This window comes from Ammodytes marinus, assembly GCF_949987685.1.
Source record: "Ammodytes marinus genome assembly, chromosome: 15".
NCBI classification, from domain to species: Eukaryota; Metazoa; Chordata; class Actinopteri; order Uranoscopiformes; family Ammodytidae; genus Ammodytes; species Ammodytes marinus.
The window spans coordinates 27,259,308-27,273,358 of record NC_137219.1 but is presented as its reverse complement, the minus strand read 5'-3'; the positions used below and the strand labels follow the sequence as shown (position 1 = coordinate 27,273,358).

Genomic DNA, 14,051 nt, shown 5'->3' with positions numbered 1-14,051 from the left:
GTGTGTGTGTGTGTGTGTGTGTGTGTGTGTGTGTGTGTGTGTGTGTGTGTGTGTGTGTGTGTGTGTGTGTGTGTGTGTGTGTGTGTGTGTGTGTGTGTGTGTGCAGCCCTGCGGAGAGGACGTATGATGGGAAGGTGCGTGTGACGGTGGAGGTGGTGGGTAAGGGCAAGTTCAAAGGAGTGGGCCGCAGCTACCGGATCGCCAAGTCAGCGGCTGCACGCCGAGCCCTGCGCAGCCTCAAAGCCAATCAACCTCAGGTCCAAACCAACTGAGCAAACTCAGCGTCAGCACTTAAAGATAGCCAATGCTAACGGATTATCATCTGCTTCCCCAAACAACAACACAGCGCCATGCTAGCACTGTGGAGAGACGCACCAGAAGACTGATCTCACAACACATTTCACAGCCCCATCTCATATTATTATTTTTTTTTTTGCGCAAACACAATCTTTACTTTCCCCTCAATCTGCTTTGTGTAATCACACGAGTGCTTTATTAACATTTAGCAAAGTGTAAAAAAAAAAAAGGTCAGGTCGCAATGTCTCCGCACTGTTTTTTTGATTTATTTTTGGGGGTAACTTCCATGTCAGTGAGATGAGGCTTCTTCTGCTTATCATGTTGTATTAGATTGTACATAGTTCAATCAAAAGGTGTAAATCAAAGTATGTAAGGAAGAAAAAAACGCTAAACTCCTCAGCCTGTGCACTAGTGCCAGTCAGTTTTTACAGCAGACATGGCCAACAGATACCACTGGAGCAACAAAAAAAAAACCTGGTGGCACTTCTGTGTGAAATCTGTCTTGAAAAGGGTATTTTTAATCATTTTTGCACTTATTCCATTAGGGTCTGTTACTTTTGAGAATTGTGTGGTCACATTGACACCAAAATCATATACGTAGCAAAGTATATAAATATATATATATATAAAAAAACGAATAAAAGACATGAATGATATTCTTGGCCTTAAGAAGGCTCACCCTCATATCCTTGCAAAACGGATAAGGAATTTTAACATTCCCAGTTACTGTAATTTAAACTAGTTTTAAACCACACTTGAGGTTGCATGTTCCTGTAAAGCGTATGTGTAAAACCATGACAAGTGGATGGCTTCTCAAATTCTGTACTAAAAATCTATGGATTATATCTTAAGTGTGTGAGCTGAGATTAGATGTTTATGGCATTATACCTTGATGACTAGGTTTTAACATGTTTTGATACCAGGAATGGATGGAATTGAATTTAGTAGGCACTACATGTCTTTCCACAGAGCCAACCATCCAGTTTTGATATATAAGAGAGAGAGACACACATCACAGGTTTCAACATGCTGCAGGCTTTTTTTTTTCTACTAATGGGATACTAGTGTATGGACACAGAATCTTTTTTCAAATCCAATCTTTGTGAAAAAAAGGCCCAATTCATTTGGACACACACATTGTGTTGCTCACATCAACGTACCTACCAAAGCTATCCCAGGTCTGACGCACTATGAGGTTGAAGTGGATTCCTATGGGGGATAAGGATATTACCAGCCTTTATATGTTCATGACATGTACAGATTGAGCTTTCTGGCTACATTGTCTACTTTGTGTCATCATCAATAAGCCCTTTCTTTTTTTTTCACCTGAATACCTCAGTTTAATTGCATGCATTTTTTCTTGTCTTTTATTATTTTTGAATGTTTTATTTGGTGCTATTGTTTTTTTGTGTTAAGCTTGAATTTCTCATCTTTTTTTGCACTGTAACTATAATACCTCTTTATTTGACCTTTTTTGATTTTGAATGATTGGAATGTGATTTGATGTGGTTGTCCTGTTGGTCAAGCCATAGAGCTGCCATACATACATACATACCCCCTCCATACTCTCTGCCCACAAGCCCCAGCTGTGTCTTCTCCTCATCGGCTCTTCATTACAATGTGATTTGAGATGTCGGGATAGACAGTGGATCGGATGGCTCTGTTCTTGTAGAGGTAATCAGATTGCACTCTGAAACATCTTCTTAGTCAAAGTCTTTTATTGTCAGGTCTGATATATGCAAGACATACATCAGAATCCAAATGGCCTTTATCTCTGGCCCACAGTGCAGTTGGAACAATAAAATAAAATAAATATAGTTAAAAAAGATAAACTTAAACTATATTTACATAGGATACATTCTAAATACTAAGTAGTGCAAAGGAAACACATGTAGAGGGAAAACTACTCATTTGTTAAAAAGTATTTTCATACATACATGAGGTTTCTAAACATTGTTAGTTAAGTTATCACATCAACATTTCCATTCCACTTAGCGGCTAATCGTTGTAGCGTTCTATGTAACGTCAGCAGTCTGATTGAATGGACATCCACTTCCATCCATTAGTCATTTGTCTCGAGTCTGAAGTAGGAACACTAAAAGTCCTTCTCCTTCTTTGGTGCTTCACTGTTGGCATACACTATCTAAATATAATCAAAAAGAGGAAAATATCTAATTCATCTTATTATGAATTTGAATCAAAAATTGTAAAAGAATGTAATTAGCTTTATATATGGCAGATACATTCTTAAAAATCTACACTATGGTGTTTTAAAGAAGAAATCATCTGTGTTTGAAAGGGCCAGCAGTGAAATTCATTGGGACTCTTTTACTCCAAACTATATGCATTACAAATAACTAGCCAAAACAAGCATTTTGAAAAACATAGTCATCTATTTACTACAATGTTATTAGGCCCATTGAAACCAATATAGACAAGACAGTTCAACCACACACACCCACTGTCCATCAGGCAATGGGCTACAAAAAGGTTGACCTAACCAGTGGAAAGTGGACAGCAAAAGTTTAGCTTTGGTTCACTTGTGCCCTGCGTTCCAAATCACATACTTTTTCATTTTACTACACTACATACTAAAGTTTTAGGGCCACAGTAGAGAAAAAACAAATCAGATAAGGAAGATTTTTTTTTCATTATGTCGAGAAATGTCAAGAATAAAGATGAATACTCCAAATTGCAATTGGAGTTAATGGGCCATCTAGGTATTTTCAGCATACTACAATTGAAGTGCATGTATTGGGACATCCTAAATCTTTTTCTGGCATACTAAATAGTTGGGAAGTATGGGGATTGGAACGCAGGGGGACTCCCAGATTCAATAATGTGACATTACAGACCTAGCTTTCAAGTTCAAGTTTTGCTTAGTTGAGTTGGTTCCTGTCAAAAGAAAAGCATGTTAAAAAGAGTGCAATCTGACCGTCTGATCTACAGGTGTACATCCTCTAATGCGGCCGCTGTTTGGATTTTCTCCATAGATGGATAAGTGTCAGACTTGGCCCTCCCCTCACAAACATCTCATCTCTAATGTACACACAGACATTTTGGATCTTTCTGGCTCAACACACTAATAATTTGTTTCCAGGGGGGTACTAAAAAAGACAATGTGAATTCACTCATACGGTGCCACGCCCTCTCTCCTTTTTTCTTTTTGGCTGATTGGAAAAAAAGAAGCATCACAATTATTCTCGGCCTCAATATCTGGCAACCATGTATGTTTTTTTTTTTTTTTTTTTAGTTTGTGTGTGTGTGTAGAGGTGGGGAGTGCTACAGGTGAGCTGTGTTGTTCAGAGGCGGGGCTAGGTTTTGTCAGAACTGGCTTGGATATTTCTATTCTTTTTTTGTACATGTAGCACAATGGAGCATTGCACTTGGGCGCCGTACTTTACCTCATGTCAGAGTGTGAACGGGAGTGAGCGATTTGGAGGAAAAACAAAACGTGTATGTGTGATGACGCCATTGTGGTTCAGGCTTTTGCTGCTGCTGTTTCAATTGTTGGTCTTCTACAAAGCTATTTAAAAAGAGAGAGAGAGGATAATGGGCTATGGGAGGGGGGACACAAACTGTGCCTGCAAAGTCACTCATTGGACAAATACACTGTTAAAAAGAGGATATTTCAATTCAACTAAAATGTGTGGTCGTCATGTGACATGGCGAACAGTCGTTTGGAAAATGAATTGTGAAGCCTAACTACCACTTGAATGATGAACTGTTAATGTGGTTGAACTCCCTTGATATGGACATGCTTTCAGCCTCACTCTCTCCCTCCTCTTGAGCTGTCACACAAACCTCCCTCCGCCCTTTATTGGGAACCCAAAAGGAAAAATCCACCCAAACTGATGGAGAAATCATACACCATAATGATGTGTTCACTTTTTTTAAACTGCTGTTGGTTTATGGAGCAACGTTGTCAATTTGTTCACACAATACTTATCACAAACATTGATCCAAACACAAAGTCTGGATATGACACCATTTCATTTCTCCCTTTTCAGTAGACATTTTTACATTTTAAACTAACAAAATGCTGTGCTGTTGCATTTTCATTCTATGACATAGCTCAAATGTGGGTTGTGTTTGAATCATTTCTTATAAATGAGCTGTTATATATTTTTTAAATGGCAGCCCCCAATTATGTTTGTTTTGTTCAGAATGGGTCATACAAGATAGGTACAAAGACATTCACTGTCAAACCAAAGAAATGAGCCCTTATGGCCAGTATGTTTTCCCCACAGGGTTAGTGGATTTTTTTCCTTAAGGGCCATAGCAAAGTGTGATCAATGCCAATAGGAGTGACATGCCTTTGGGTAAAACTATGATTGTGGGAGGGGGGGGGGGGGGGGGGGTGACGTATTGGTGTGATATAGCCAGCATAGAGCAACCAACAGTGACTGACCACCACATAGCAACAGAGCACCAGCAAAGTGGGGCTAAACGAATGGAGCGCTCCAGTCTTCTCAGTGTGGGGGAACCCTGGGCCATCCCAACCTGCAGCAGATAACTCCTCACTCATACTGTAATACCGTGCTGCAGTGGTTTGCCGGTCTGCACCTTATGGATCACAAATATCTTTAATTATGTTTGTTTGGAATTTGTTTTTCTTCTTTTTTTTATATATATATATAATTGTAGCCCAGTATATCTACAATAAAAGTAATGATGTTCATTCACCTGTGGTCCGCTGGGCGCCGTGTGTTTTGTGTATTTTTGCCTTAAACAACTATTTTTCCTGAGTCCACACTAAAGATAAGACAAAAGACATTCAACTTGACATTTCTACTTCCACATTGTCAGTACCACTGTTGTGATCTAATAAGTAGAAACCTTTAGAGACTAAAGTCTTTCCGGCAAGAGTTCCATGAAATATAAAAACTCATCCAGAAGGTTATTGTGAAAGCCCCTGTCTTCCCACCACCACCATAAGCCCAAGATGTCCACCTTTGCTCTGAAGGATATCCACAGTCATGTGAAATAGCCTGGTGAGACCAGCCTCATCTCCATTCATTAAAAGCCTCATTCACATTCATTAATTCACGCGCTGGTGGTGTGGTGTTTAGAGCGTCCCCTAACAGCTCAGACCTCACAGAAGAACTAGCATTTCATCTGTCCAGTTGCTCCCGGGACATGGAATGTAGTCGGTAAGCCTTATTTAGACGGTTGATGTGTTTGGAGCTTGTAAAATGCCTCTGTCTATGTAGAAGGGAAGGAACGTATGGACCGTTTTTCAACACATTTGTTTTTGTATTCTATATTGAAGTGGATTCATTGGTAGTGGCCGAGAGGGCCTTTGATTCCACGACATCTTAAAACTAGAAGGAGACGTGCAAAGAGACTTGGAGGAAAGTAGTTCTTGTCTTAAAGCGGCAACGAGTAACTTTTAAATATCTTTTAAACAGCCTCATGTTTCCTCTCATAATCATAAATTACCTTTAACAGCAAACAAGTCCATCAGTGCAAAGAAAGACGTTTTTATATAGTTTTTATTACTGCATTTGATCTGGTCGTACACCCAGTCCGATTTTCGGTTCACGCGTGCATGCTCTATGGTCACATATCCGCATTGGTCGCAGATTTCAGTGTGGCGCAGGAACGCGATTTGAGAAGCCTATGGCTCCAGGTGAGGGAAGGGGATAGGGAGACCAGATCCCAATTCACCAGATGTGGGACAAAGACTACGTTTGTGCGGGACAAAGTGCCGTTTTCTTTAGCAAAATAAACTCGTGTCACCACCGGTAATGCCAGAGACACGGCTTTCTATATTAAAAAACACTATCTTTAGATCAGCGCGCAGCAGTTAAGTTAGCTACTGTTAAACAAATAGAGTTAAGGCTGCGGCTTCACATTAAAAGCATTTCACTGGCTTCACATAAGCATTTCACTTGACAAACGTGAGTTGGCTTTTATTTTGAAGTAACAGAAAGGAAATGCCGAAGCAGGCAGCACCTTCACAGAGCCACTGAGCCCAGCAGCCCCCCGACAGTGCGATACACACACACAGAGACAAACGGAGAGACGCACACTCACAGACTGCTGTCTCCACACAGCTATCGGATATATAGGCTACCAGATTATAAAACACGCATTTAAAAAGGGGGGCTCACTTTCAATAACAATGCGGGACAACGTCTCAATTTGCGGGACGTGTGAAAAGTAATGGAAATGCGATCTGGTCACCCTAGAAGGGGAGCGGGAGCCTTGTTTGAGACAGTTATTTGTCGTCATAATTGATAACGGGGCTGAACCATCAAAGCAAAAAAAGAAAATGCAATGAAGAAAAGCAAAAAAGGGAGAGTGATAGGCGGGTGGGAGGGCGTTGCCAAGCAACGTATAGGCCTACACAATTTCACGGAGTGAACCTAGACTGCAGTGTTTACTCCTAAATGAATGAGCGGTAGCCTACTAAAGACTCGTTCAGCTCCGTGAGAGGTGACAATGCATCAACTCATTGCAATCAGGAGTGTTTAGCACTTACTGGCATTAGTAGATGCTGTGTCACCACCACTCTCACCGAGCCGAAATGAGTCCACACACGGACACGCACCATATTGCTTCCTGATTATTTGAATCTTGCAGCCCTGCACGAGCAAGCAAACAGCTTCACGACAGCTGGCGTCGTAATAATACTACCGCTTTTGTTCAAAGGTGTCGCCAACGTGCCGACTTACTCGTAGTGCCTTTAACAGAAGGTTCTTTATTCTCAGGTCACAAGTTACAATGAGGAGACGCAGCCCCTAATACCATCAATACAGATGTTAACCTATACATCACAAAGATAGGCTATCTCTTAGATCTTAACCATATTCCTAGCCTAACCATAACCCAACTTGGAAAAGGGAACCGAAATGCCATGCCATGTCTTTCCTCAGGCCTCTGTGACAGAGAGCATTCTGCCTGATGAGCACGCAGCAGGCCCGGTTCTAGAGAGTTAGATTAGGGTGGGCCTGTAGAAATTTTAGGTGGGCACACTGGGCAGAGAGACCGAAGATGCGAGCGCGCGCGAGCAGAATTTTTTTGCCCTTGTAAGATCTCTGCTTTTTGGCACATTTACTGTGAATTGTGTAGAACACAATATGCAAATAAACTTTGAGTGTTGCTGTGTGGGAGATTTGATTCATGCATGTTTTTTTCCCAAAATGTTTATGAATAACATATAATATACATTATATACAACATAATGTATCTTCTTTTTTAATCGCAGTATTAGCTGTAGGCAGCCTGAGCTGATTGAAGAGAAAGCTTTGGGACTGGGCAACCTGGATGGTGGTAGTCCAGAGCTATATACTATACACACTATAGAGATATATAGTCTTTCCACTATTGCCTCCGATGTCCAGCAGGGTGAAAGTAGTAGCCAGCCGAAGTCACGACCCTGCTAGGGGAGTCCGGGGGTATGGTGGTATTTATTTTTACTAGAGGTGGGCATAGATTAATTTTTTTAATCTAGATTAATCTAGATTAATTTTGGAATTAATCTAGATTAATCTAGATTAAAATGGCTCATTTGAATTCAATCATAATATGTGTGTGCTCCTAAATAATGACTCAAAGTAAGTCTTTGAGAACGTGTTTCTCAAGCCAGGTGGCGCATCAGACCAGGGGCTCATCTCCTGTGCAGGTGCACACCTAATGCATCAAGTTAACGCGCGTGCAGAAAGAGGATGTCACGGAACTCATGTCCGTTAGCTTTTCAATATAAGACTGTCAAAATAAAAGTCCCGCAAAACAATCGTTATTTTGGGGATTAACTTCTCCGCGTGAGAAATTTGAGTTGTAGGCTAGCGTGTGAGAGTGTGAGCTGGTTGATATGAGTGTGTCTCACGGCCAAAAGGGTGAGACTTGGCAGCTCTGTCAGTTGTCAAACAAAGCGGACGGACGTGGTCTCTATAGCAACGAGATCAGCTGAGCTATCACTGATAAAAAAAAATATTGTTTCCATAATGATTTCCATAGCCTTAAGCCATAGGCTAGCCTACATGTTGTGTAATTCAGTGATTTTCAACCTTTAATGAGTCGAGGCTATGCATTGGCTTTGGCGATTTCCCTTGCCTCTTTTTTTTCTCTCCACACAAAGCTCTCCCATTGCACACACGCATGCCCCGGCCGCTTCCGAGAGCACAGACTGTTAGAACTCCTACAGTAAACCAATTCCGCATTGCACAAGGTGCAAACAACCTTGGTCTTGTCGAGGTTTCCATTGGGAAGCTTCTTAAAAATACATTTTCCCTGAAGAAAACCCGGCGGCTTCCTAGCTGCATCCATGTCAGCACGTTACGTTTGATGTGGTAGGCTACACAGGTGCGAAGTCGGACTTGTTCTGACTCGTGCACTACAGTGCAATTCGGCCAGGTATACATCCGCGCTAAAATAAGAGGAACAAGAGATTAACGGCGATATTTTTTTTATCGCCGATAAGAGTCTGGCGTTAACGCAGCACGTTAACGCCGTTATCGGCCCACCACTAATATATATATATATATATATATACCTTTTTAAAGTGAAATGCATGAATCTGGTGCACTTTGAGAGGAAAATTAAGAGGCTAAATATGAGGAATTTTTGTGTGAACAAATAATTTGGAGACACTGGGTCGGATGAATTAGAAGCTATTGAAGAAAGACACATGGATTTTCCATAGAAATATAAATTTGAAATAAAATATTATGCAGGGTCCTCTGGGATGGGCATATTTTTCTGTAATATAATGAATTCATTTAAATGCAGTGAGAGGAACGCAGTTATCTTTTTTTCCCCAGACGAGGCTGAAATAGGCTATAGACTATACACAGTGCATGGGCAACTGAGGGCAGCCCCATTTTCAAATATTTTTAAATAAACTCAATACACACTGTGCATGCCATGGACTTGAATTTGACATGATCAGTTAACCTCGGATTACCCCCCAGATGAACTGATTCAATTATTAAGCTATTAACTATCTACCAAAACATTGTATTCCTTTTATTGTATGATAATTTACATTTATATAATATGATGTTGATATCAAACACACAAACTATAAATAAAAAAAGCAACCGTTCATTTCGCTTATGCCTCGGGCCGGCTCTGCTGACCAGTGATCACTATAAGCGGGTAGGTAACTTGGAGGCAGGCTATCCTGCCCACCCAATAATACAATTTGAAGCAATGCATTGTCATGGTATATTCTTTAGTATTAATCAATTGTCTGAATTTTATTTGACATTTTCTTGGACAGACCGAATGAACAGGTCCGTCCGATAGTGGGTCTGGACTTCCACCAAAAAAATAAAAAAATAAATTTTTTTGATTGGGTGGGCACAGCCCACATTTGGGTGGGCGCCGCCCACCCTGGCCCCTGGCTACCGCCGGCCCTGGCGCGCAGCCTTCTGGCAAGGCATGGCCTTATAACAGCTCAGTTGTGTGTGAGTGTCTGTGTGCGTGTGTCTGTCTGTGTGAGAGTGTGCCTGTGTGTGTATGTGTGTACGAGTATGTGAGTGTGCTAGTGTGTGTGTGTGTGTGTGTGTTCTGATGCCAATTCAATATCCTATTTGTTGAAAGATGTTCCTGTTACCAAATGTAAGCAGCTGGTGTTGTTGCTGTCGATGCAGAAAGCAAGGGTCAGCCTTGTGACTGTCTGAGTTCTGTAACTACTTACAAATGTGACAAACTATGTTGAAATAATACCACAATATAAGTTATCATTTTATTTTTCATTTTCTAACTCCAAACACACAGGAGAAGTGTTTGTGGCCTTAGAAATGATTATTATTGATTTGTCATATCAACAGACATCTGTAAAATGACATTTTCACTTCTCTCTTTTTTTTTGGTCTTCATGGTCCCATAACTATTTTGACATTCAACTGACATCATCGTCAGCATGTATAGTCTTATAGCCCAGGTTGTCCTGAAAAAGGTTTATTAGGCAATATATCCAGACATGGCTGCAGGCCTGAGGGGGTTTGAAATAATTTTACTGTATGATGGATATACCAACAGGGACTCCTGTTGAGTGAAATATTTTCTTCCCAAAATAATAAAAAGTCAATGCCATAGAGGTAAAAAAAGAAGAATGTTGAAGCCAGTCAGTCTGCAAACTGCTATACTGTAGATGTTTCCAATAGATGGTTTTGGAAATATGTTTGTTGGTCCATATTTATGCCTTTATTGTATATGATGTATATTGTGTATCTTTTAACCATTGTTACTTTCTGAATTTTTAAAAAGCGGTATGCCTCCTGGTTAACGTTGTATTGGTTTTAGTTTGTTTGACATCAAGTACAGGGAATGCTGTAGTGGTGTGGCAAAACATGTCCAAACATGTTGTTTGACAATACAATCTGACTTGTATTTCATTCTCACAGTTTAATTAGAGGATAAACAGATTACATTTTGGAGGTCAAAGGTCAAGGTCACTATGACTTTGTGTGTCGCTGCCTCTGCTTCAGGAAGTGGAACACCCAGCCTGTGTTCCAAATCTCATGCTCTTTCTTTTTTCTATTCTACATACTACATCTGACCATAAAAAGAATCTAGTTAGGATGCAGTAGGCATACATTTGGGACATACTTTAACTTATTTCTATCATCATAACATTGTGCCTTGATCTTGCCTCTTGCTTTTTTATCCATCCCATCCCCGTTTGTTTTTATATATGTCAATGTGACGTCAATTCCGGTGCCCACTGGTTTGTGGGTCAGAAAATCGAAGCTGGTTTTCAACACTAAAAATCTCGGCCGGATGTATTAGACTAGCAGGGTATTTCTAACCATAATAAATCTGACCAAAAGAATAGGGACATCCTAAATCTTTTTTTTTTCTACCATACTCAATAGTAAATAGTATGGGTATTGGAACGCAGGGAGACAGTGCTGTACTATCAATTCAATTCAAAACACTTTATTTGTCCCTGGAGGGCGATTAAAAAGCTCGTCGAGTAGCATAAACACACATGGACATGACTCACATCAATGAACAGAGACAATCCCTGCCTTCCAATCACCATACTTCCCTACTATTTAGTATGCCAGAAAAAGATTTGGAATGTCCGTCCGACATGCACGTCAATTGTAGTATGTTGAAAATACACAAATACTCCACTAACTCTAATAGCATTTTGGAGTATTCATCTTTATTCTTAACATCTCTAAACATAATGAAAACATATCTTCATTATCTGATTGTTTTTTCTCTCCTGTGGCCCTAAAACGCTTCTGTACTTTCAGGGGTGGATTACTGCACGGGCACAGGCCCAGGGGCCCAAGGGCTCAGGGGGGCCCCTAGCCAGAGATACTGATAGTAACTTTTCATGTTGCATAGTCAAAGAGCTCAGTCACTGATGTCAATAACAGGGTCCAAAAAGGAATAGCCTAAATATAAGGATATATTAAAATTGAACAAGATAGAAATCATCATGGGCCCCTCAACTAGTATTCTGTATGTGTGAAGGGCCTTGAAGGCCCCCTCACACATACAGAAATAAGCTTTCTATGTGTGAATTATAAATTGTTCATAAAAAGTAGCTATCCACCCTTTATCTGTTGAAATGGGCCCCGCCATCATAGAACATGGGTCTGCAGACCAATCTACTGTAATGTTTTTACAGTTGCAGAGTAAAGAGTGCTGCCTGATTAAGAAAAATCTGAAAAATAATGTTCCTTCTGCATCTCAGGATTTGATATAGCCTCTAAAAGTTCCTCTCAAAGTGCACCAGATTGATGCATTTTGCTTTAAAAGGGTAACAAAAAAATCAGGGGGGGCATGCCCCCGGAACCCCCAACAAGGTACAGGGTCTGTGTCACAGTATCCCAAAATCCTGTGGGAAACACTGACTTCCTTAATATGTTTTTGCCATTAATTGTATGTATCTGTGTGGAAAAGTCAGTGTACCTGACTAGATAAGGGACGAGTGGGGGGCCCTTTAAGAGATTGTGCCCAGGGGCCCATTATCTCATAATCCGTCTATGTGTACTTTAGTATGTGAATTGGAACACAGGGTAAGTTTTGCTTAGTTGAGTTGGTCCCTGTCAAAAGAAAAGCATGTTAGAAAAAAAGCTCAGTATTAAATAGGCCCTAAGTAATTATGATGCAAATAATCACCTGAATAATGCGATCCTACTTAAAGAGAGACACAGCGGACAAACAGATCGCTTTCTCAAGCACTGATGCAAAACATGTCTCATAATGAGCCAAGTTAAGAGGAATCAACAATTCTCCTCTGATGTTTTCCTCCTGTCAGTCTGGGCCTTGATCAGAATCCACTGTGAGTCTAAATGTGTATATATCCACTGAGTCTGTGTTCGAAAAGCCATACTAACGTCCTCCCTCCTACATACTCAACATCTACAGTATCTCACAAAAGTGAGTACACCCCTAACATTTCTTCAAATATTTCATTATATCTTTCCATGCGACAACACTGAATAAATGACACTTTGATACAATGTCAAGTAGTCAGTGTACAGCTTGTATAACAGTGTAAATTTACTGTCCCCTCAAAATAACTCGACACACAGCCATTAATGTCTAAACTGTTGGCAACAAAAGTGAGTACACCCCTAAGAAATTTTTTCCAAATTGGGCCCAAAGTGTCAATATTTTGTTTTGCCATCATTATTTTCTAGCACTGCCTTAACCCTCTTAGGCATGTAGTTCACTAGAGCTTCACAGGTTGCAACTGGAACCCTCTTCTACCCATTCATGACGACATCAAGGAGCTGGTGGATATTAGAGTCCTTGCGCTCCTCCATCTCCCGTTTGAGGATGCCCCAAAGATGCTCAATAGGGTTTAAGACTGGAGACATGCTTGGCCAGTCCATAACCTTTACCCTCAGCTTCTTTAGCAAGCCAGTGGTCGTTCGGAGGGGTGTTTGGGGTCGTTATCATGTTGCAGTACTGCCCTGCGGCCCAGTTTATGAAGGGAGGGGATCATGCTCTGCTTCAGTATGTCACAGTACATGTTAGAATTCAATGAACTGTAGATCCCCAGTAATGGCAGCACTCATGCAGCCCCAGACCATGACACTCCAACCACCATGCTTGACTCTAGGCAAGACACACTTGTCTTTGTACTCCTCACCTGGTTGCCGCTCCACACTCTTAACACCATCTGAACCAAATAAATGTATTTTGGTCTCATCAGACCACAGGACATGGTTGCAGTAATCCATGTCCGTAGTCTGTTTGTCTTCAGCAAACTTTTTGTGGGGTTTCTTTTGCATCATCTTTAGAATAGGCTTCCTTCTGGGATGACAGCCATGCAGACCAGTATGATGCAGAGTGCGGCGTATGGTCTGAGCACTGATAGGCTGACCCCCCACCCCTTCAAGCCCTTCAGCAATGCTGGCAGCACTCATACGTCTATTTTCCAAAGCCAACCTCTGTGTACGACGCTGACCATGTGCACTCAACCTTCGTAAACTGGGCCGCAGGGTGGTATTGCAACATGATAACGACCCCAAACACACCTCCAAGACGACCAGTGGCTTGCTAAAAAAGCTGAGGGTAAAGGTTATGGCCTGGCCAAGCATGTCTCCAGACCTAAACCCTATTGAGCATCTTTGGGGCATCCTCAAACAGAAGGTGGAGGAGCGCAAGGTCTTTAATATCCACCAGCTCTGTGATGTTGTCATAAATGGGTGGAAGAGGGTTCCAGTTGCAACCTGTGAAGCTCTAGTGAACTACATGCCCAAGAGGGTTAAGGCAGTGCTGGAAAATAATGGTGGCCACACAAAATATTTACACTTTGGGCCCAATTTGTA

The 14,051-nt window shown here is 41.1% G+C and overlaps 1 protein-coding gene across 1 annotated transcript in view; it reads left to right on the top strand.

The window, feature by feature from the left end:
- The window catches only part of dicer1 (dicer 1, ribonuclease type III), a 35,182-nt gene extending 30,313 nt beyond the window's left edge, over window positions 1-4,869 (top strand). The window contains exon 31 of the mRNA XM_080041848.1: window positions 107-4,869. Within this exon, the coding sequence (XP_079897974.1) occupies window positions 107-272 (166 nt within the window). The 3' untranslated portion in view covers window positions 273-4,869. The remainder of the gene's footprint in view (window positions 1-106) is intronic.
- Window positions 4,870-14,051: the final 9,182 nt, after the last annotated feature.